This window comes from Etheostoma cragini, chromosome 10, assembly GCF_013103735.1.
Source record: "Etheostoma cragini isolate CJK2018 chromosome 10, CSU_Ecrag_1.0, whole genome shotgun sequence".
Lineage (NCBI taxonomy): Eukaryota > Metazoa > Chordata > Actinopteri > Perciformes > Percidae > Etheostoma > Etheostoma cragini.
In genome coordinates this window covers 16,301,418-16,322,145 of record NC_048416.1, presented here as the reverse complement: position 1 = coordinate 16,322,145, position 20,728 = coordinate 16,301,418, and the positions used below count along the sequence as shown (strand labels likewise).

At 42.0% G+C, this 20,728-nt stretch overlaps 3 protein-coding genes across 8 annotated transcripts; 1 reads left to right on the top strand and 2 right to left on the bottom strand.

Annotated features, from left to right (window-relative positions):
• Nucleotides 1-417: 417 nt before the first annotated feature.
• cryba1l1 (crystallin, beta A1, like 1) lies at nt 418-2,949 on the bottom strand. Its single transcript, XM_034883182.1, has 6 exons — nt 2,701-2,949; nt 2,190-2,272; nt 1,964-2,082; nt 1,391-1,532; nt 1,156-1,298; nt 418-837 (listed from the first exon to the last, which is right to left on the bottom strand). Exons 2-6 carry the CDS (start codon nt 2,262-2,264, stop codon nt 690-692), a joined length of 627 nt encoding a protein of 208 aa, XP_034739073.1. The 5' UTR covers nt 2,265-2,272; nt 2,701-2,949; the 3' UTR covers nt 418-689.
• A 799-nt stretch (nt 2,950-3,748) lies between these two features.
• On the top strand, nt 3,749-5,538 carry crybb1l1 (crystallin, beta B1, like 1). The gene is made up of 6 exons (XM_034883181.1): nt 3,749-3,950; nt 4,141-4,238; nt 4,340-4,458; nt 4,546-4,678; nt 4,789-4,931; nt 5,051-5,538. The coding sequence occupies exons 2-6, from the start codon at nt 4,146-4,148 to the stop codon at nt 5,220-5,222; spliced, it is 660 nt and encodes a 219-aa protein (XP_034739072.1). The 5' UTR covers nt 3,749-3,950; nt 4,141-4,145; the 3' UTR covers nt 5,223-5,538.
• A 1,692-nt stretch (nt 5,539-7,230) lies between these two features.
• cabp2b (calcium binding protein 2b) lies at nt 7,231-20,417 on the bottom strand. Of its 6 annotated transcripts, none has more exons than XM_034883167.1 (8): nt 19,809-20,417; nt 18,929-19,225; nt 11,872-12,057; nt 10,329-10,359; nt 10,075-10,209; nt 8,938-9,047; nt 7,720-7,867; nt 7,231-7,637 (listed from the first exon to the last, which is right to left on the bottom strand). In XM_034883167.1, the coding sequence occupies exons 1-8, from the start codon at nt 19,887-19,889 to the stop codon at nt 7,612-7,614; spliced, it is 1,014 nt and encodes a 337-aa protein (XP_034739058.1). In that variant the 5' UTR covers nt 19,890-20,417; the 3' UTR covers nt 7,231-7,611. The 6 variants fall into 6 exon arrangements, with proteins under 6 accessions (XP_034739058.1, XP_034739059.1, XP_034739061.1 ...); XM_034883168.1 differs by having other exon boundaries at nt 18,929-19,207; nt 19,809-20,413; XM_034883170.1 differs by lacking the exon at nt 11,872-12,057 and having other exon boundaries at nt 19,809-20,410.
• Between the last annotated feature and the right edge of the window lie 311 nt (nt 20,418-20,728).

The following is a 20,728-nucleotide window of genomic DNA, read 5'->3' as shown; positions in this document are numbered from 1 at the left end:
CAAAATATTGAGTAGTATCTATAGACATTTCGATACTTTTTCCCCCCATTGTGAATACTTTCACAAGGAAAACCCATTGCAGCCACAACCCACTGTTCTCTGTGAAGAGCAAAACAACGTTTACAGGCACCTTTTATACCCTGCATATTTTGTGTATTAAAAAACAAGATTAGATGAAGGGAAAATGAGTTTATTAGTTATCGACCTGTGGATCAACCTCCTACACAACAACAAAACGCATCTGAGCTGCACCTCAGCGCATTTGGGTGCACCGAGGAGACCTGGCCGTGATGCCATGCTGTAGCTTCATCTCCCCTCTGTTTGGATCCAGCTCACTGAGGAATTGCTCTAGTCTTCACCCAGCTCAGGTGAGAAGTACAGCGCAGGTGTGTGTTTGTGTGTGAGTGTGTAGGGACCTCCAAACCAAATAAAAAGACACTGTGTGAGTGTCAGTTATGTCAGCGATGTGTTTGTGTGGAGCGTGTGTTTCCCTGTGCTTTAACAGTGCGATATTGTCTTTTATCACACCCTGGCTGTGGCTGTAAATCAGTTGTGGTGTTCGGGCGGCTGTTGCGGCTCAAGTCAAGAGGAAGGAAAGGATTGAAGAGAGGAAGAAAGAAAGAGGAGGGGGTTTAAGGTGAAGGAAGTGGGGTTGAGGGGAGCTGCTGTCTCAGTCTCAGCCTGTTCTCTCAGTGCTGGATGCGCCTGATGGACTGGATCTGGGGGGTCTGGCAGTGGGTGCCCCAGTTCCTCCAGTGCTGGTAGTCTCCACTGTGTCTCTCACACTCCATGATGTACTGCTGGCCCCTGTAGCCAGGGTGCTGGTAGCACACAAAGCTGTGGGAGAAGAAAACAAGGGTTAGTGGGACTATTTTAAGAGTTGCTGTGACAAATGTAGGGATTTAGTACAAGCTTTCAGCTTTCAGCTGGAATGTCTGTTGCGTATTATACAAGCTAATGAAGGACTGTAGTGACAGTGTATTATCAACGTGATTTGTCAAGTGATAGTTTGACATAGAGCAGAAACTAATTTGGATTTGAAATGGATGTTTCAGTGTAAATCACCTGGACAGTGGAGGAGCCTTTGTAAAAGTGTGTCCTGATAAAATGCACCTTATCAGTTCTGTTCACACAATCCAATTCCCTATAACTTACGCGCCGCACTGCACGTGCATGGAGCCAACTTCAGGCATCATCCAGCCCATGGCCTGCAGAGAGGGGTAGTCGTCACAGATCTCCACATTGCGGCCCATGAAGTTCTCCCTCTCAAAGATGATCATGCGGCTGCTCTGGTGGGACTGCAGGAGATAAAAGAAACTGTTGGATTTTGTTGGACTCCTGAGGTAATTGTTGGTTGCCACCTGAAGGCTAAGAGACAGGATTTACTCACAGCGCAGTAGATGGGGCGCAGAGACATGAGGCGCTCCACGTGGTAGGAGAGGGAACCGCTGTAAGCGTCCCAGTGGGGGTACTCTCCTCTCTCCAGGATGAACTGCTGGCCCTGGAAGTCGTGGTGCTCAAAACCCACCCAGCTTTTCAGAGAGAGAGAGAGAGAGAGAGAGAGAGACGTTAACATCATTACTGTATGTCCATCTGAAGACGTTTGTTTCTGTAACCCAACAGTGTGTGTCTGGTATTTTGAGGAAAAAATGGTAAGTGTAAGAAATGATGTTTCCAAATTGGATTCTGGAGAATTGACACATCTCTTTATCTACCAGGCTTAAGAGCTACAGTACCAACCATGCAGCTCCCTTTGCATAGGTAGCAACTCAACTGTCTCATTACTTAAAGCTTCCCACATGACTCATCTTGTTTGGTGATGGATGTATTAGGGGAAACAAACTGGGACAATAGTTTTCCTTGATCCATCCTATCAGTTTATTTCATTAAGGTTTTGTACAATCAGAATACTGAGTCTCATTTTTGTCTTGTTTTCACCAGAGTAAAAGTTTGAGAGACTTACGCTCCGCTCTCCACCCTGATGGAGCGGATGTTGTCCAGTCCGCAATCCTGAATGTTGCAGCACTCAGAGGTAAACTCCAGACATTTGCCCTGGAAATGCTCCTGCTCGAACACAGTCACCTAAAGGAGAGGAGCGGGGGATGTGGTTGGCAATGAGGTTGTTTGCTTCATCCTCTCGTACCTCAGTATCAGGCAGAATCATTGAATTTGTGCTCAAGAGTGTTTACCTTGAAGAAAGGAGCCATGCCCATTCCTGAGTTGAGCAGCGGCTGCATCATTGGGGACCTTGTAGTTCTGTACATCTTTACTCCTGAGGTTCCAATGAGAACAGAGAAAAAAAGTGAATTAAGGTAGAGTAATAAGCAAGAAGATATGGGGGAAACTGTCAGTGAAGAAATGTCCTTCTATTGAAACACTATGTGGCATGTTTTTCTTAGTGGAAAACATGATGGTGTTCAATTTCCACTTACAGGAATACCATAAAAATAATTTGGACGATAGGCAGCTACAACTCATCTGAACTCAAACATCTGGAGGTCAAAAACAGTTAATTTACTCATTTTTTAGGCGTTTAAAAAAAAAATCGGAAATAAAGTGAAATACAATTCTGATAACAATTAAATGTGTCGTACGGGTTTTTCAGAAAGTGCTTTTGGTGTTCGGTGTGTGTGTGAAGCAGCTGGAGTGCACCTGTCTGTCTGACCCTGAGCTGTGTTGAGAGCAGAGATGCATCCTTACCTAGATTGGCACTTTATTGGTAGAGTTCGTAAGTGGTACGCGCCTACGGCCTGCCTCGCGTGGAGCTTTGAGAGAACCTGGCGCTTCAGTTTTATACCGACGGTCGGGGAGCGCGCCTGCAGGTGCGCGTCCACGGTTCTGATTCGGCCCGTGCACACTGCCCATGTGGAACAGCGGTAGCGCCAGCAGCGAGGCGCGTCCCCTGATTGGCTGCGTGGCTGCTGGATGCTGTTGTCCTGCTCCAGGGCGACCAGCTCAGCAGATCCCATAGTGCTGCTGGTGCTCCGAAACAAAAGCACTCCGGTATGTTCGGATCCCGGTCAGCAGTCCAGCGCGTGCCCAGGCACAAAGGGCCGGGATCGGGGAGGATAATATATGGGGATTAACGGCGGAGCAGAGAGGCACCGCGGGGGGGTTCACACTATGGCATGTCACCAAATGATCCTTCAAGGGTGCAGGCATACACACAGATGTGTTGTTTAGATCTATGGTTTCCAAAAGTGGAGTCCTTAGGAACTCCCATTACACGTTTGTTCACTGAATGCAACAATTTCTGATGAAAGTTCCCCTGCATTCACATCTCACAAATGACATCAAACATACCAAAATTTGGTTTGGTTGAAGAACTCCTAACAAACGTGGGTCGGAGGTTTTATGTCTTAATGTGGGGGTCTTCCAGAGAATTTCATTCAGATGTACTGCATGTATCACACATGCATGTTACTCACTGACATTAGCATGTGCCCTGGAACATTTATATTACATTACAATTTAGTTTAGTCAGTTTCTGTGAGTGCAGTCTTTTAAAGCCACACACTCGTGTAGCCACAATTAAATAATGAATGTCACTGAATGCAATCAAGCCTGGTGGAAACCAAGTGGATTGGTAGGATGACAGGTATGAATGAAAAATGAAAAATAGGAAACTAAATTACTATGATTTAGAGTTATTGATTTAGGGTTTTATTTACCCTCTAAAAGTTGGTGTCAGGAACATTAACTTGTATTTCATTAGTTCTGTTAGTAACTGGTCCTCAGTCTGTTCTCCTCCTCTGCCTTCGCCCATCCCCTCTGTCCGTCCCTCTCCGATGATGTTGGGTTTCTTTTGTCTCGCATCTCTGACCTCAGCAGGTTTGTTTCTCTCTCCATAATCCCTCTCCCATGGGCGCCAGAGTATAAAAGAGAAGGGCGCACTCCGAGCCGCACACACTTTGAGTGAGGCTCGTCGTAGGCATCGCACACACAGACAGGTAAGGTACACGCACACACTGTAAAGGTGTGGAGATACAAATCCGGAGGAGGAGGCATAGATTAGATCAAAAATATACAGATTATTCTGTATACCTTTTAACATCTAAATACTCTCACACCAGTGAAAACAGGTTAGATTTGTCACATGAATGTATCCTCTCTCAGTGTTTTCTCTCTCTTTCCACCCAGCAATCATGTCCAGTGGAGATAAGTCCAAGACTTCTTCCCAGACCGACGGAAAGCCTGCTCAGAGCAAGAAGTCTGAGATGGGAATGATGGCCTACAAGGTGGGTGGCTCACATATTGAGATACTGTACATTCAGTTTATCGTCTCACAAGCCCTTGCTGTTGTTGTACTGACTCATCTGTGTGCATCTGTCCCCTCTAGATGTACGTGTTCGACCAGGAGAACTTCCAGGGGCGCATGATCGAGATCAGCAACGAGTGCATGAATGTGTGTGAGATGGGCATGGACCGCGTGCGCTCCCTGCGCGTTGAGTGTGGGCCGTAAGTTTAAAAACAAACATATTTATACACATGTCTATAAAACACTTGTCTTTGCATGGTTACTTCATAATATTGTCTCCGATGCAGCTTTTTGGGCTACGAGCAGATGAACTTCTGCGGTGAGATGTACATCCTGGAGAAGGGAGAGTATCCTCGCTGGGACTCTTGGAGCAACTGCCAGAAGAACGACTACCTGCTGTCCTTCAGGCCCGTCAGAATGGTAAAGAAATAAGAAAAACACGCTTGGTTTGATACTCTCAAGTTACCTTTTCTCTTTTTCTTTCAACTTTTCCCTGAACTAGTGTATCTCCCTGTTTTTCTTTATTCCAGGACCCTGAGAAGCACAAGATCTGCCTGTACGAGGTGGGAGAGTTCAAGGGCCGCAAGATGGAGATCATGGATGATGACGTTCCCAGCCTGTTCTCCTACGGCTTCACCGACAGAGTGGGCAGCATCATTGTCAGCTGTGGAACGTGAGTAGGCCTACACAGTGGCCGCGGGTGTCACTGATAGAGCTCAAAGACAGGACTGAAATGAGATTCACTGAAATTCAATCCTATACTGACATGTTTCCCTTTTTGTTTGTCTCCAGCTGGGTGGGATACCAGTTCCCTGGATACCGTGGCAGCCAGTACCTGCTGGAGAAGGGCGACTTCAGGCACTTCAACGAGTATGGCGCCCGCCATCCTCAGTTCCAGTCTGTGAGGCGTATCCGCGACATGCAGTGGCACCAACAGGGCTGCTACACCATGGCCAGCAAGTGAGGCTCAGGGAAGGAGAGAAAGAGAAAGAGTGGAAGTGAGGGAGAGGGGCAGAGGAAGAGGGAAAGGGGGAGAGATGTCTGAGGCCTTACCTCAGTACCTTAAACGGTCTTTGTTGTAACACAGTGAGGGGAAGAGTGAGGATCTAGCTCTGTCCCTGATTGGAGACAACACCTCAGTGGAAGGTCCAGCTGGACCACCCTCCGTTCCTCCCTGTCTCTTCTTTTCTCTTTCTCCCCTATGGGCTGAGCTTTGCTTTCCCCCCTTTTCACCCTTTTTTATTCCCTCACTTCATTCCCCTCCACAGTCCTCTGGGACACCAAAGAGGGAACACAACACCTCTTGCTGTTTTACACACTTGATTCTCAGCTCAGGGTATGATGCACCATGGGAAACTGAGTCCCTAGAGCCCCCTGCCCCCCCCCCCCCCCCCCCCCCCCCCCCCCACAACTTCTTGCCCTGTGCATTGCACACCCTCTCTGCTGTACAGAATCCTGGCCAAGTTTTCAATAAAAAGGAAAATCTTGATTTCAAAGATGTTGTTGTTGTTACTTACTACTGAAAAATCCCCTAAATGAAAATGTTAATCAACAAAACGTAAATGAAATAAGAAGAGGCTTGAAATTTTACATTTATATTTGCGTGAACTGGGGTAGACTCTCCATATTCATGCGTCATCTTGAAATAAGTTAGTTGGTAAGGGACATACAGGATTTACTGGTCCGCCTTTTGCTTTTTCGCTGTCGCATTGGTACCGTTGCTAATGGGTACCGTTGCTAATGGGTACTGTTGCTTACTGGCACCGGCAAGTTTGAAGAAGGAAAAATGGAGGACCACGCCTTTTCAAAATCCAAATTTCAGGAACAGGAATCTTCTGCTTTGCCCAAAAAATGAAAAAGCATATTAAAAAGGGCAGGAGACGGACGTGAAACCGTAGCTGTAATACGTACTTTGAACTGCGTGGCGCAAGAGAGATGATTGCAATACATGATCTCAATGTTAGATGGGAGAAATTCCTACACATTAGACCTTTAAGGCTAGCATTATTCCTTGGCATACGTTAGGTAAAATAATCTACTTTACCTAATCACTAATTTAATGCTCCACCCAGCAAGCAGCTAAGAGACCCAAATTAAACACATCCATGTTGTTGACGAACCGGTGCATGCTTGGTGTAGCTAACATGCTAAATGCTAAATTGCTCATGGACTTTCTGCAGTTTGTGCTTGTTAATCCCTGCAAAGCCTCCTTCATCTTAAAATGTTTGAAACTTTAATGAGCATGGTGGGACCAGAGCAGCTGAGTGGACTGGTTACATCATGCTCTGAGAGTAAACTGGCAGAGAAGTTGAACCTAGAGCAGACAGAGTGGGACTTCCTGGTGTACAAGAAGTTCAGACATGTGAGTACAACAACACACTTTTCTGGTGTTTATCCACGTAGCGTTGTGCGTGTTGGCACCCAGCTATTTTCTGGTCCGTTAGACACAAAGAAAAATGTAACATCAAAGTGTTTGCTGTCTTGACTTGCACTTGTCTAATGTTAGGAGAACTTTGTTAAGCAGCTCCTTATACTCATGCCACATATCAGTTATTGTTTGCAGCAAAAGACAAGATATTAAAGCTAACCTAAACATTAAAAACAATGCTTTTACAACTTTCAAGTTTACATTTGACTTACATGATAAACCCTTTGTTTATATATTTATTAGGAAAATGTGATGTTTATGCATGCCTTCTGACTTGTTTGGATCAGTTGGTCCTCTTAATATTTTTACTACACTCTATGTTTACCTCGCCACAAACAGTGCATGTTCTTCTTGAATCCCCTTCTAAGCCTGAAAGCCTCTCTCTTGCCAAGTCACAATTCAATGAATCATTTCACCAACAATGAACTATATACAGTTCACATTATAAAATCCATATTTATGGACTGGTTATTTAATGATGTGATTGCATGTCACAGCCTACACATGTTTACCTTGTTGAAATAAGTTGACCAACCATCCGATGTTTGTATGTTTCTTTAATTAACAAAAGCTTGTTTTCACAGTTTAACAAACAAGATGTTACACTTAAAGCTCAAACATTGTTATACAAAAAATACATCTAAAAAACACAGAGTCATAAATGTTGTCTCTGAAGCGTTTGATATGTTAAAGTGCTTTATCTTTGTTTTGCACCTGGAGTTTAGATATGGATAGTCATGTTAGTAGTAGGCTGGATATTATTTGTCCGATCAAAGCATTTATATTTTTTTCTTTTTTCAGTATTCAATATAAAAATACAATTCTAGATGTGTGCTCATAAGAGCAGATGAAGGATGTACACTATGATGTGTTCTCTAATCCAGCAGTTGCATAATGTCTGTCTGTCATCCGACATGTGGGTGGCTCAGCGTGACATCATTCGAACGAACTCTTAAAAAAAAAAAGACAAGAGAAAGGAGTGAGAGAGAGGAAGATGAGGGTGAAGGTTAGGGTTAAATAGAATTTCCCTCACCCTCAAAGTCCACCTGACCGTCTCCGTTGAGGTCGACATCTTGGAGGATCTCGTTAATCTCTCTGTTGGTCACTTGTTCTCCCATCAGCTTCTTCATGGCTTCACGTAGCTCAATTAAACTGATCTGGCCATCACCGTTAGAGTCAAACTGGAAACGAGAGACAGATGCTGAGAATCCCATGTGTATTAAACTGAATACACATGGACATTTTTAAGGAATTAAGTTGTTTGCTTTCAATCCAGCCTGCATTGCAATCACTCACTGCGTCAAACCACCACTGTCTGGCACCAAAGTGAGACATTTTTTAATCTTTTTTGAATTGTGCCCTCTTGACCTAGTATGACTATCACAAGACCAAGCCAAGCTTAATAGATTTGAGATTGAGCATTGGTCTAGGGAGTCTGCGCTGTATTTTCTCTGCACAAGAGGTGTGACCAACGGGCATAGTTCAAATGACTCTTTATGCTGTCCTTCAACCAATCAGACCAACGATACAGGTGACGTAGCAGCGACAGCGGTTCTCTTAATATATCCATGGCATCTGGATAGGGGCGGCTGTGGCTCAGTGGTAGAGCGGTTGCCTGCCAATCAGGAGGTTGGTGGTTCAATCCCTAGCCCTGCAGTCCCATGTCGAAGTGTCCTTGGGCAAGACACTGAACCCCGAGTTGCGCATCGGAGTGTAAATGTGTGTGAGAGTTTATCTGATGAGCAGGTGGCACCTTGTATGGCAGCCTCAGCCACAGTGTATGAATGTGTGTGAATGTTGAATGTTTTCTGTAATATGTAAAAGCGCTTTGAATAGTCGTTAGGACTAGAAAAGCGCTATATAAATACAGCACATTTACATCTGGCCTTTGGTGGCAGCTTTTTTTAAATTTATATACAATACTGCTTGGTCAATCGATCATCATCGAGTTGAAACCGCCAATAGCGGGCCAGATAGATAAGCCAGTTTGTAAATGGTTCCCGCAAAATTGTGAACTGAAACGTGCAGGTTTCCAGACCGAGCAGCAGGGCAAAATCAAGAAGATTTATAGAAGATTTTTACAGCAGATATTTGGCTTTTCATAGCAGGAAAGGCACAGGTGGAACTAATCACACTGACAATGGCTAGGAACTATTGCAATGCAATGTAGCAATCAGTGGTGTTATTAGTTACACCTGCGTTTGATGAGTTAAAATGTCTGCAGCTTTAAGTAACAAATATACATGATGACCTCTTTGAACGCATCTCGAAGTTCTTTGACTCCGATCATGTCTGCTGTCTCTGCCAACATCTTGGGTCCCATCAGCTCCACAAAGTCCTCAAAGTCCACTTTACCTCCACCTGCAACACACAAGTTATATAAAAACAATCAGCCCCTGCTCTCTAATCTAATCATCAACTCTCAGTCAGTTCCCCTGATGTCCAAGAAGCTCCATTAAATTACAAAAGTAAAGAGCGTGTTAAATTATTGTTCACCAAATGAAGCTGAGTGTAAATTCTTTCAGGGAGACTTCAATGACTTTATCACTTTTATTCTAAACTGATCAGCTTTTTCGAGGCGCTACTTTCAACTGATCCAACCAGTATTGATCATGTGTTCACAAGCCAATCACAGCGGGTCATCCCTGCTTTAAATCTGTTCTCTCCTCTGCGACTGTTAGTTGTGATTTCACGAAGGGTGCGGCCCTCCTCCTCCCCTTCTTCCTCCAGTCTTCTTCACTCACGGCTCCCTGGGTTTTCTTCCGGCTGTTAGATCCGTTGGTTCCTTCTTTCCCTTCTTGCTCATTCACCTAGACTCCATCTGGGAATGTGTCTGGGTTTCCCTGACCCTGTCACATTACATATTGTCATACATTTGACATTGTTCACATACAGCTTACTAATTAGGTTTTGCATATCTGCAATGAAGTCTGTCCTGATTGAATTGCATTTGAATTGCAACAGTAAACACAAGCTACCCTTTTTTATTTGAATAAAATAAAGAAAAATATCCAATGTAGTTAAAACAACTCCCAAGGCGTTCCATCTGCCAAATAGACAGCTCTCCTTCTGTTTTATTTTATCTTTAAAAAAAAATTTTTTTCTTTTTTCTTTCTTATTGAATTTTGCCTTTATTTGATGGGCACTGTAGAGAAAGACACTAACAAACAGAAAGATAGAGAGGGCTCTGAGATGCAACAACATCGGTTTGACCAGGAATCAAAGCATGGACGCTTCTTGTTTAACCGGGCTCAGTCTTTACTTTTCTTCTTTTCTGTTTCTACTCTATTCTCTTCTGTCCTATTGCTGGCCTTGTTTCTATTCCTCTTCTGATCTTTCTTTGGGTTCTAGTCTGTTCTGTTCTCTTAAATGCTTCAGGTTCACTCACAGATCTGCTGGCTCAGTTCGATGAGCTCCATCTCTGTCGGCATGTATCCCATGGTCCTCATGCACTCCCCCAGGTCGTTGTGACTGATGTAGCCTTTTTTATTCTTATCAAACTCCACAAACGCCTCGCGGAGCTCTGATAAACAATTTAAAAACAAACAGAAAACGTGTTCATATTTTACAGTCAGTTTTCATATCAAAGCAACCTGTTGTAGAGCAGAAACACTGAGGTCTGCTGCAGAGAAATCACCTCACCTTCAATCTCCTCTGGTTTCAGCTCTCGGTCCTGTTGGGGGAAGTAGAGACACACTTTAGTTTCTCCCTTCATACTTCTCTCGCTGAAAACATTTACAGAGCTTGTTTGTACAGGCATGGTACAGAGATATAAACAGTCAAATTTAAAGCAACATCATTGCAAAAACATCCAGACAACCACTGAACAGGGAAAAGATGCTAGAGTAATTATTAATGCACTTTGGCTTTATGTGGTGAGGATGGTATAAAATATAAAGTGTCTGCTTACGTTGCTTAAATTTTGAGCCCATGTGTGTTATAGTCAGGATTCGAACGTTATTTGCAAATGTAGAGAAGTGATTCATATGATTTAGTTGTTCAGTGAGCTGTATTACATACAAACAAAATCTATATGAATACGTCTTGTACCTAGCATTTAAGCTAGCTCCCAAGCCCAGTTGTACAAAAGTACACAATGGAAGTTGTGGTTCAGTGCGGAGGATTTTAGTCTAAGAGCTGTAAAGAGAAAAAAGTATGGGACACATCCTCTGGCATAATTGTATTCCTCCAGTTGCCTTTAGCCTCATTTTGTCACACAAACTAAATGCACAATGCTGGAAATTCAACCAAATTACATTATGAGTAGACATCTTCTTTACAATGGGACACACCAACAGAGTGACTGGAATGCGTGTTGGTTAGTTACATATTCATACAAACAGAAAGACCATGCTCAAGTTGTTGCACATTTACTTTAATCTGATTTTCTTTATGTGTATCATCTATGCTAGATGGGAAAACCACAGACACAGTTTACCATTTTTGTACAGCCATTTTCAAAGGGTCAGATTAACCCGCTACGGAGTAAAAATGAACTGTGGGTCCATAGTGGATGCCCCATTTCTACCCGACAAAGACACTCAGTATGTGTGGTCTTCTAGCTGGCATAGCAGCAAAGCTTAGTGTTTATTCATTCCCATAATAACAAACCCTCCGGCACTACTGTGCCGTGACAATACTACCCACGTTGCCCAAGTTTTCTGTACATGAGTTGGTTTGTGCTAATTCCATTCAACATATTTTTATTTTGGAAACTTAAACATGCATGCATCCTTTTCAATAGAAATAGTAAACGTACTGTATATTAGGCTAGATGTTAAAACAGGGCCCATCTATGAGACAGGGTCTTTAAATAGCCGTAAAAAGAGGCGAGAGATACATTAAGGTCCTTTTCATTTTAGTTTAAAAAATGACTAAAAGTAAACCTGAAGTCTTCAGGGGGGCTTTTCTGGAGCCGAGGGCAGTCGCCCACTTGCACAATCGGGAGTTAACGTCCACGAAGTCGGTCAATAATTTTCTATGGAAATGAATGATCGACCCCTCTGAGTATGTGCGGTGCTAGCAGGTTTGATCATCTGACCCGGATCAGGGATGGGATGACACAGCTGGTGTGGTGGAGAGCAAGAGGGTTCAACCACGATGCAGGGATCAAAATGAATCGACACGAGTGGACAAAGTTGAACCGGGGGGTTGTGTAAGGACCACAGTGTGTTCTGTTACATACGAGTGTTTGTGAAAAGCCTTGTTTAAGGAAGATGCAGGCCGGGCCCACGATGTTGTGCAGCATGTTGCAGTTCTTCACCAGCATACAGAAGGGATCGTTGAACGGCTTATCCTCCACGTCCTGATCCTCCTCTCCCTCCTGGCCTACTGCCCTCACCTTACCCCTAAAGGACCCATCCATTTCTCCCTTTAGAGGCAGACCAGGCTGTTATTTCATTATTGTAATCCTCAGTAATGCATTGTCTGCATTTAAAACATTATAATATATTTCAGGGAACCCCCAGGTTAACACCCGGTGTTTACTAGTCAAACACAAGTCTGGTTGTGTTTTAAGATGATTGTTTTAAGGAAGTTCACCTACATCAGCTATTATCCTTAGTGTAAAATATGTTGTAAGCTTAACATTCCTTATCGTGTCTCCATCCTGGTGACACTTACTGAAGTAATTCTGGTAACTATCTTGTCTAAGAACTGACATCTTGTGTCAGTGTGTAACACTGTTACAGTAAGAAATTACTTAATGTGTCCTGGATGAACATTTACAATAATGCTGTGAGTTTTCTTGCAACTCCCTATCAAAAGGAAACGTGCATTAGAACAACCAGTGCTGTAATCCCTGTTTCCTCCATTTAAAAAACAATTATTAAAACTGTTATCCAGGGATTAAATAATTAAAACAAGTTTTGACGAAGGTTTTGAAAGATGGTAAGTGGTCTTTTGAACTATTATTTTATGCTTTTGCCTAAATGAACTTTGCTCAAAGTTGCTGAGCTGTTTTATGATCAATTGAATCCCTTTAAAACATTGACAGATGCAAAATGGTAAAATTGTAAATTACTAAGTGCAAGAGACAAACCTTACCTTCTTCATTTTGTCTTTTGGATTGGTGCAGTTGCCCATTACCCAACCTTCCTTGATCAACAGCTAACAAAAATGTCCCTTCTCTCTCTCTCTCTCTCTCTCTCTCTCTCTCTCTCTCTCTCTCTCTCTCTCTCTCTGTTTTTATCTCTTCTCTGTCTGCTCTCCTCTTTCTGGACCTCCGAGGTCCAGCACAGGATAGAGCTCTGACTTTGGTGGAAACTTGCTGGCTATCAATCTTCCCATCTGATACCACAGAAACAAAAATGTAAACAGCTCAAATCCATGATGAGCAATCCTGAACAACTGCAATCCGTCTCTAAACGATCCAAAATCAAAAGACGTCACCAAACAAAAACAATTAACCAAACCAAACCAAACTGAGCTCTCTACTGGAAGCAGCTTACTCGTGATTCTCATCGCTGCAGCAGCAGCGCTGTTGCTTTCTCTTCACACAGATCCACCCTTTTAATTCCCCTCTCTCTCTCCTCCCTCTTGTTCACATGTTACACCAGCAGCATTCAAATGACTTCATCTACAGTGTGAGGAGTTTTAGAGGGAGAATTAAGTGATGGATTAATCCCTTCTATTTGAGATTAAACAGGGATATAGGGTAGATAGAATAGAAAATAGAAACTAACGTGATAGAAAAGAAGAAACAAAAAAAAAGCGTGTATTTGGTGTGAGTAAAGTCTGAAACCAAACTGAAGCTATACTTCTTAATTGGTTTTTTAAGTCTTGGTTTTATCCGCAGCTTTGGTATTTTAGTGAAAATGACCGTATTGTCAAGGATAGATTTCTAAAACAAAAGTGGATAAAACGTAAAAACTATCATATTATCAAAATCATGACTTCCATGTTCCATGTTAGCTGATACGTAAATGAATAGTTATTTGCCTTTTCTTTGCTAAAGATCAGACTGGACACTGAGTATCAAAGTGTGTATGTAAAACAAAAATGATGTATTATAGTACAGTATGACACTGTTTGCATGCAAAAACAAATGCGTGCATAAGCAAAAAGATTTGAAAATTTGCACTAATATAAATCACAAACCTTATAAAAACGGTTAGTAAGATGCAAAAGACTTCCATCCGTTTAGTATATGGAGGAAAAATAAATCCCACTACATGTACAGTATCTTTAAAAACTAGAACAGAGGGGATTGATTTACTTTGTGAGTTATACTGATTAACTGGGTGATCAAACGCGCGCACTGAATAAGAAATGCAATTCTAAAATCAACTATCAAACGTAACGTTGTTTGAGGAAAGGTTTTTATAATTCCTGATTATACTCCTGGTTTTGGAGGTAAAGAGATCATCTCTGTGCTGTGATCTTTACCGTAAGTGTTTTCCATGAAGAATTTAGAAGTTCAAAACATGCTGAACTTTAAAAACCAAGTGAGCCTTCACGCTTCAGCAAATGAGACCCACAGTATATCTCGCTTTTTGGAGGAAGGTCTGACCTCTCACATCCCAGAACTACTTTTGTCTAAAATCATGACAACATTGAAGTAAAAAATTGAGGTTATGAGTGTGATGCTAAGTGGTCAGCTGAGCATGTACAAAGCACGTGTCAACAAATCTGGCATGCTGCTTACTACAGACCATCCATATGGAGAGCACAGCTTGTGTGTGTGTGTATGTGTGTGTGTGTTTTTTTCTCTAAAATTGAAAAACTCTTTTACTAAATAATATGGATGTAACCCACACCACATAGAAACTGTAAGACAAGTAAATGCACATTTGACTCAAAAGTCTTATTGTTAGTCAAATAAAAGCGTTTCTATAATGAAAGTAATTTTTTTCCTATAGAGGCTATCATTTAGTGTTTGATGACTATAATTTATTGTTTTTGGTCACAAGTAATCAATAATACAACTAAAAGCATTTATTCTTCTTAGTAAATGTACAACACGGGGAAACATTTTTATTGAAGCAAATCAAGGGCGTAACTTCAGCTTCAAAATTACGGTGTAGAGCAAAATTAATACTTTTAACGTCCAACACTTAAGTTTCTGGTGACTTTTCTGCCTCATTATGGTACAAATTCACGCCTGTGCCGCAAATAAAAGCACTATACACTCACACAGGTGTTTTTAATTACTCTGGCTGATTAGAGCTCATTGCAGGACAGAATTAAAAGGAGAATGATGTCCTTTTTTGATCACAGCCACGGCCACACCCGCCTCGGAGCAGCTCTAATTAGGTGGGTTAAGCAAGAACGGGCAGGGTATTTAAAAAAAATGATGTGATGGTGTGAGTTTGTGAAAGTCACACCATCAAGAGAAGGTGCGCGGTTTGAACTGATTTGCTCATAAATCTGTTTTGGATTTAAATGCCAAATGATCTTCCTAAAACAAAACATAATGGTGACATCTCTTTCCATTTGGTCAATGTTCTGTTGTAATCATCAGCAGGCACCACTGGAGGCCACTTTAGGACAGTCAGGTCTAATATAGCTGAGTGTTATCTGACAGCTGCTGCAATGAAGATTTGAGACAGTAATAGCCTACAACCCCTATTTTTTGCAGAATCTCCCGGCAGATTGTGCAGCTTAAGAGTAATGCCCACTGTAATATTCTTAAGTAGAAACAGACCGTTTGGACTTTTAACACTTAAATCATGGGTGGTCTGGAGGGCACTAATCTGATCCTCATGTAAGAGATCAGAAATTACATTTGCTCCCAGCCTGCTACACTATGTTTTTGCTGCTAGTGACACTGACAAAGCAATACATTTTCTTTCAACAAAGCAGAGCCACAAAGTCAGTCTTGGCTTAAGTGTAATTTAGATTTCATGGAAACATTTTCACGTAAGAGGACAAAAAATTACTAATTAAGTAGATGGCGAGTGGAATAACTCAAACAAACCCTCATTACATACTTCAGCATTAAATAAATCATATTGTGCACCTTTAAACTTCTCCAGAAGACTCTGAATTTGAAAATGTGCATGTACATTCACAGCAAAGGTTAGTTTAAAAACCTTCCATATTTAAATATTTTACATACAAAAGTCAAATTGCGAGCTGCATTAGCATGTTTAATTATTTATCCTGTGTGAAACCAAAATACTGACTAATGTAATGGAGGTCCTCACATCTGAACTTCAAATGACATCTGAGGCATGAAGTGACACAAGTTCAGACCATATTTAAAAACCTACTTGTTTTGACCTCACGATTGTGTTTTCCCTGAGATTCTGTGTAGGAAAAAAGTTTCAACTTCATGCAAGAATTAGTCCAATTGCAAACAAAACTCCTATCAATCAATCCATCTTCACCTACCTAACGACTAAAACACATCTATAAGTATATGAATTCAATTAGTTAAATTCAAAGTCTAAACAACACAACTTTATCAACCAAATTAACTTTTTTAATGTGACAAAACTAACAGCAGCAACTGTTTAAATAACCCCAGACACAACCAGTAGGCTACCATTAATTACCAGGCTGATTCTCCCTTTCTGATGGTTCCAGTTAATCACACCAATGAGATGCTGTTAGTTGTCTGCGTGCGTGCGTGCGTGCGTGCGTGCGTGGGTGTATGTGTGTTTGCATGATGCACGCACACAAACACACTCAAGCTTATTTACGTTACTGGGTTTCCATTTTGATCACGTAACATTTGCTTTTATCCAGGTATCAGCATTGGATTACTGTCACATTAGTACTTGTAGGATTTTAGCACCACACATTAACCATGCAGTGTGTTTGTGTGTGTGTGTGTGTGTGTGTGTGTGGGGGGCAATACTCGGGTAATGTGACTCTGACCCTTTTTTTGGACTCAGTGTACTCTCCTGAAACCGTCCCAAACCCATGTGTGTGAAAGAGTGTATGTGTGAGCAGGTAGACATATCATGTACTGATCTGGTGTCAGATGTGCATCAGCTGGTGTCTATTGACGCGAGCTGTCAATCAGAGAAAGACTAGAAGAGACATGGAGCATGAAAGGAGCAGATGGAATAAGTATTTAGATATACATACAGCAATGTAAAAATATTCCCTTACAAGTTAAAGTCCTACATAAAAGTACAGGTCCTAAAGAAGGCGTTATCAGCAACACTGTCGGTGTTATATATGTAAATACATTTGAAAATCTCCTTTTTTGTGTGGGTAGCCTACTCTTGAGACTGTTTTTCCACGCCGCTGTTGGCCCTAAACAATTTGTGTCTCAAGTGATGATCTCAGCGCTCTCCAGTAGATGGCGGTAATGCAACACTCATGGATGCCAACCGCTGTTAAGCTACACTTGGAAGACTTGGAAGAAGCCTTGTCAAATGTTTCAGAGACGGTTGGCAGAAACCACTTGACGTTCCTCCGGGTAAGTTGTTATTATTAGGACTTTGTCGTCAAATGAATTACATTTATATTTGTTGCATCGTTGTTGCAGTGCATTTACAATTTGCTTCATGTTAAGTTCCCGTTCTTAAACAGCTTGAACAGCGATGCTAACTTAGCTAGCTCGTTAAAGTCAGCCCTGTAACATGGGCTTTGCCGGGGCTTTGGAGGTAATTGGCAGTCTGAAAGGTTATTAAGTGCTGCTTAACACTGTAGCTGTTGCCATAACTATAGATTTAAGATGATGTTGCAAGTTAAACGATAAATAATACAAATGTAACATTTGCTTGACATATTGTAACCGTGTTTGTTAGTAGCCTATAGTAACTGCCATTGAGGAATGTCAAGCAGTTTCTGCCAACCGTCTCTGAAACATTTGACAAGGCTTCTTCTACGTCTTCATGTAGTTTAATAGCAGTTGGAGGCAAATTAGAGGCACAGATACAATACAGATTTACAGATACAAATCACTCTGCATTCATTTATGCATTGTGTTTTACAAGTTACAAATACTTACGAGACTGTTTTAGCACCATAGCTCTGCATTCACCGAAGCAAACTAATAATAAAACCATTATATAAATCAGCACGTTTAAATAACTCAAGTATGTCATGAACAAAACAATACATCTTTAAAAAAGGTCTACAGTTCAGAAGTGAAATAACCTAAACAGATTCAAATGTGCAAAATGGTGATTACAAAATGTTCCTTAACCTGCCAAAAGTCTACCAATCAGTAGTCAATAGAAACAGTTGTCTTGGTGAAGTCACATTACAGTATGATGTAATTTGTATAACTGAATTTGTATTAAAAAAAAACCTTCTCTTTTCTTAGTTAGTAGAGATTTGACATGCTTGGGGGTCTTGCTGTCTGTGACCTGCTGCCTGTTACACACAAGCTTCCTCCCCTCATGCACCGATTGTCAAAGTGAGGTTCAAGCACCCCGAGGCACCCTCCAGTGAAACACGGTAAAGATACATTTTCTCTTTAGACTTTGCCAACATGCTCCTCTCTCCCACTCAATCAGCTGGTCTCTCTAATTTTGTCTCACTTGCATCACCACTGACATCACTTTTTTTATTTTTCTCCTTCTAACATCAGCCACGCTCATCCTCATCAACCCCTCTTCCGAGTTTGTTGACGTGATCAGGTGCACTCTTACTTCATGTCGAAAAAAAACAGCCCAGAATGACTCACAAGCTGAGATCAGAAACAGGAGGTAAGTGGGGCTTTAACTTTGGTTTAATCTCTTTAGATTTTTTTGTCATACACAAATCCACCACTTTCTCACAACGTAATACCACATGTCTGACCACGGGGTGACAGATGCTGTGATGGCGTAGCCTACCGTGCCGTGTCGTGTTTCACTGCTTTCCATGTGAGTGATGGGATGTGATGCGATACTGAGCTAAGGTGTTCATCAGATCTCCGGCTGACTATGGCCGTATCTGTTACGGATTACTCTGTTGTAATGCTCCCCAAAGTAAAAGAGCTTAAATCCTCTCAAATACACGCTATCTCCGTCCTTAGCTTAGCCCTCGTGCTTTACTGCTCCCGCTACCTCAAATGAGAATTTAGGGTTAAACGGGAAGGCCGACTGGTTATGCTGTTGTTGTAGCTTTATGCTCTTCTGCCATGTGAGATCAAAGAGGTCATGGTTGGTTGAGAATGATGTATATTTACAAAAACTGGACCACTGCCAGGCTTTCAGTTTGAATTGGAGGCTTAGGGCTTTAAATCAAACGGGTGAACCTGATGCAGCGCATGAAACCCACATGTGAACCTACAGAAGTGTCAGACACACAAAGGTGAACTTATGATTCACACACATACTGCAGCAGATGGTTCCTACCTGTCCAAACACAGAGTCCACGATGGGCAGCAGGTCGACAGGCTCCCCGTCCTCCTCTTCCTGCCTCTCTACCCCCTGTGGTCCCTCCATCATCTCCTCCAGCTCCTCTTCCAGGGTCTTTCTGTCCTCAGCGGCCGCCGCTGTCGCCTGGGGGAACTGACCGAATTTCTGGCGGCGAGGAGGCTGAGGTGTGGCAGTTTTAACCTCTCCAACGCTACCTCTCTGCTCATTGGTTCGCTTCTTCTGCTTCTCCATCTTCTTCTTGATGGCGGCCTGCACCTGAGAGGGGGTGGGGGGCTACAGACTAATGAATTCTGTTCAAACTCACACACTTCATGGTAACATTGGGATTGATGGACATTATTATTTATGACATATTTAGTAGTGTACATAAATGCAAAATATGTTTACAAGGAGTTGACATAAATACTATTGTCTTTTATTGTGACGCACTTTGTTACGTCCACTCTAAAAATGTCCTCTATAAATTAACTTTACTTACTTTAATTAAATATGAACAAAACAATGCACCTTCTTATTCTATATTCTGAATATTCTCAACCAACAAAAGCATTTTAGCAATAATGGAGACCCGTTTTTCACTAGACAGCAATCCTTCATCGGTTACATCAATTACAATTCAATAACTTTAAGTTTACCATATCTTGGAATTGATTTTGGTGTAAAACAATCATATTCATGCAAAATTTGATGAATGTAAATGTTTTTTTTGTACATAAAGTACAGTACAGTTGCATATTTGCACACAGAATGTAGCCTCAGAATGTATTGCTGAGAAGAGAGGACTGTTTGACACACAAATACTTTAATCACATATACACATTTACATACATGTAGACACCCGTAGTCATGCACGTACCTGTTTTGCACTCCTCTCCTGTGGCGCGCTCATCGCTGCAGCACCGCCTCCGGCGGACGGCTCCCGAATGATCATGAACATCTCAGTGTCACAGGCTCACATACACTCTCTCTCTCTCCCTCACTCGCCCTCCCCCTCCCTCACCCTCTCTCTTGCCTCTTCCCTGCTCTCCTCACTTCTGCAGAAGTTCTTGTTGTATTTTATGTGTTGAAAGTCCCCACGAAGTTGGCTTTAAAAGATTTTAAAAATGGTTTAGAATTTGGCTGTGTTGGTAAAGTAAAAGTCTTTCCTTCGTTGCAGGTAAATGAAAGGAGAACCAATCAAGTAATTTGACAATAATAACTCAAATGTTCTTCTACTCCCTCCTCTCTGTCCTTGGATTTCCTCAAGTTTTTTCACTCAGTGTTTCACCATGCTCCTGTCCTTTATCTCTCTCTTGGTGCGTTCAGGTGAGGAGGTTTTTATCTTCAGCTGTTGTCTTGGCTTCTGGGATTGAGTTCCTGCACCCCTGCCCCCACTCGCTATCTCTTGGTCCTTTAGGTGACACTCTATACCTCCAGCACTTTACCTCTCTCACGTTATCTACCTGTAACATATCAACCTCTCTCTCCTTTTCTTCCTCCCCTTCTTCCACCTTTCCCCCTTTATCACAAGTGAACACTCCTCTTTCTGTCATGTATTTATTTGTTGTCCCCTCATCACTGTCTCTTTCTATCTTTCTTTATTTCCCTCCAACAGTAATCCTCATTGCTGTACATGCTTTTTCCTCTTCCCAATCTCTCCCAATCTATCTGCCCTTAATCCCTGTCGTATTTGGAGCCTTTTTGTAACACAAATTGAATTCTTTTTGAGGTTCCCAGGTCAGCTATTTATGAAATGTCAGGGAGCGATAGAAAGAGAACAAGGGGTGCAACAATCTC

Coding starts and splice junctions, on each gene's coding strand:
- crybb1l1 (XM_034883181.1), top strand. CDS start 4,146: ATGTCCAGTGGAGATAAGTCCAAGACTTCTTCCCAGACCGACGGAAAG. Junction 4,239..4,339: donor TGGGAATGATGGCCTACAAG/GTGGGTGGCTCA, acceptor TGTCCCCTCTAG/ATGTACGTGTTCGACCAGGA. Junction 4,459..4,545: donor CTGCGCGTTGAGTGTGGGCC/GTAAGTTTAAAA, acceptor TCTCCGATGCAG/CTTTTTGGGCTACGAGCAGA.
- cryba1l1 (XM_034883182.1), bottom strand. CDS start 2,264: ATGTACAGAACTACAAGGTCCCCAATGATGCAGCCGCTGCTCAACTCA. Junction 2,083..2,189: donor GCATGGCTCCTTTCTTCAAG/GTAAACACTCTT, acceptor CCTCTCCTTTAG/GTGACTGTGTTCGAGCAGGA. Junction 1,299..1,390: donor TGCGCCCCATCTACTGCGCT/GTGAGTAAATCC, acceptor TATCTCCTGCAG/TCCCACCAGAGCAGCCGCAT.
- cabp2b (XM_034883167.1), bottom strand. CDS start 19,889: ATGTTCATGATCATTCGGGAGCCGTCCGCCGGAGGCGGTGCTGCAGCG. Junction 10,210..10,328: donor GAAACCAGAGGAGATTGAAG/GTGAGGTGATTT, acceptor ATTGTTTATCAG/AGCTCCGCGAGGCGTTTGTG. Junction 7,868..8,937: donor TTCGAGATGCGTTCAAAGAG/GTCATCATGTAT, acceptor TCTCGTTTCCAG/TTTGACTCTAACGGTGATGG.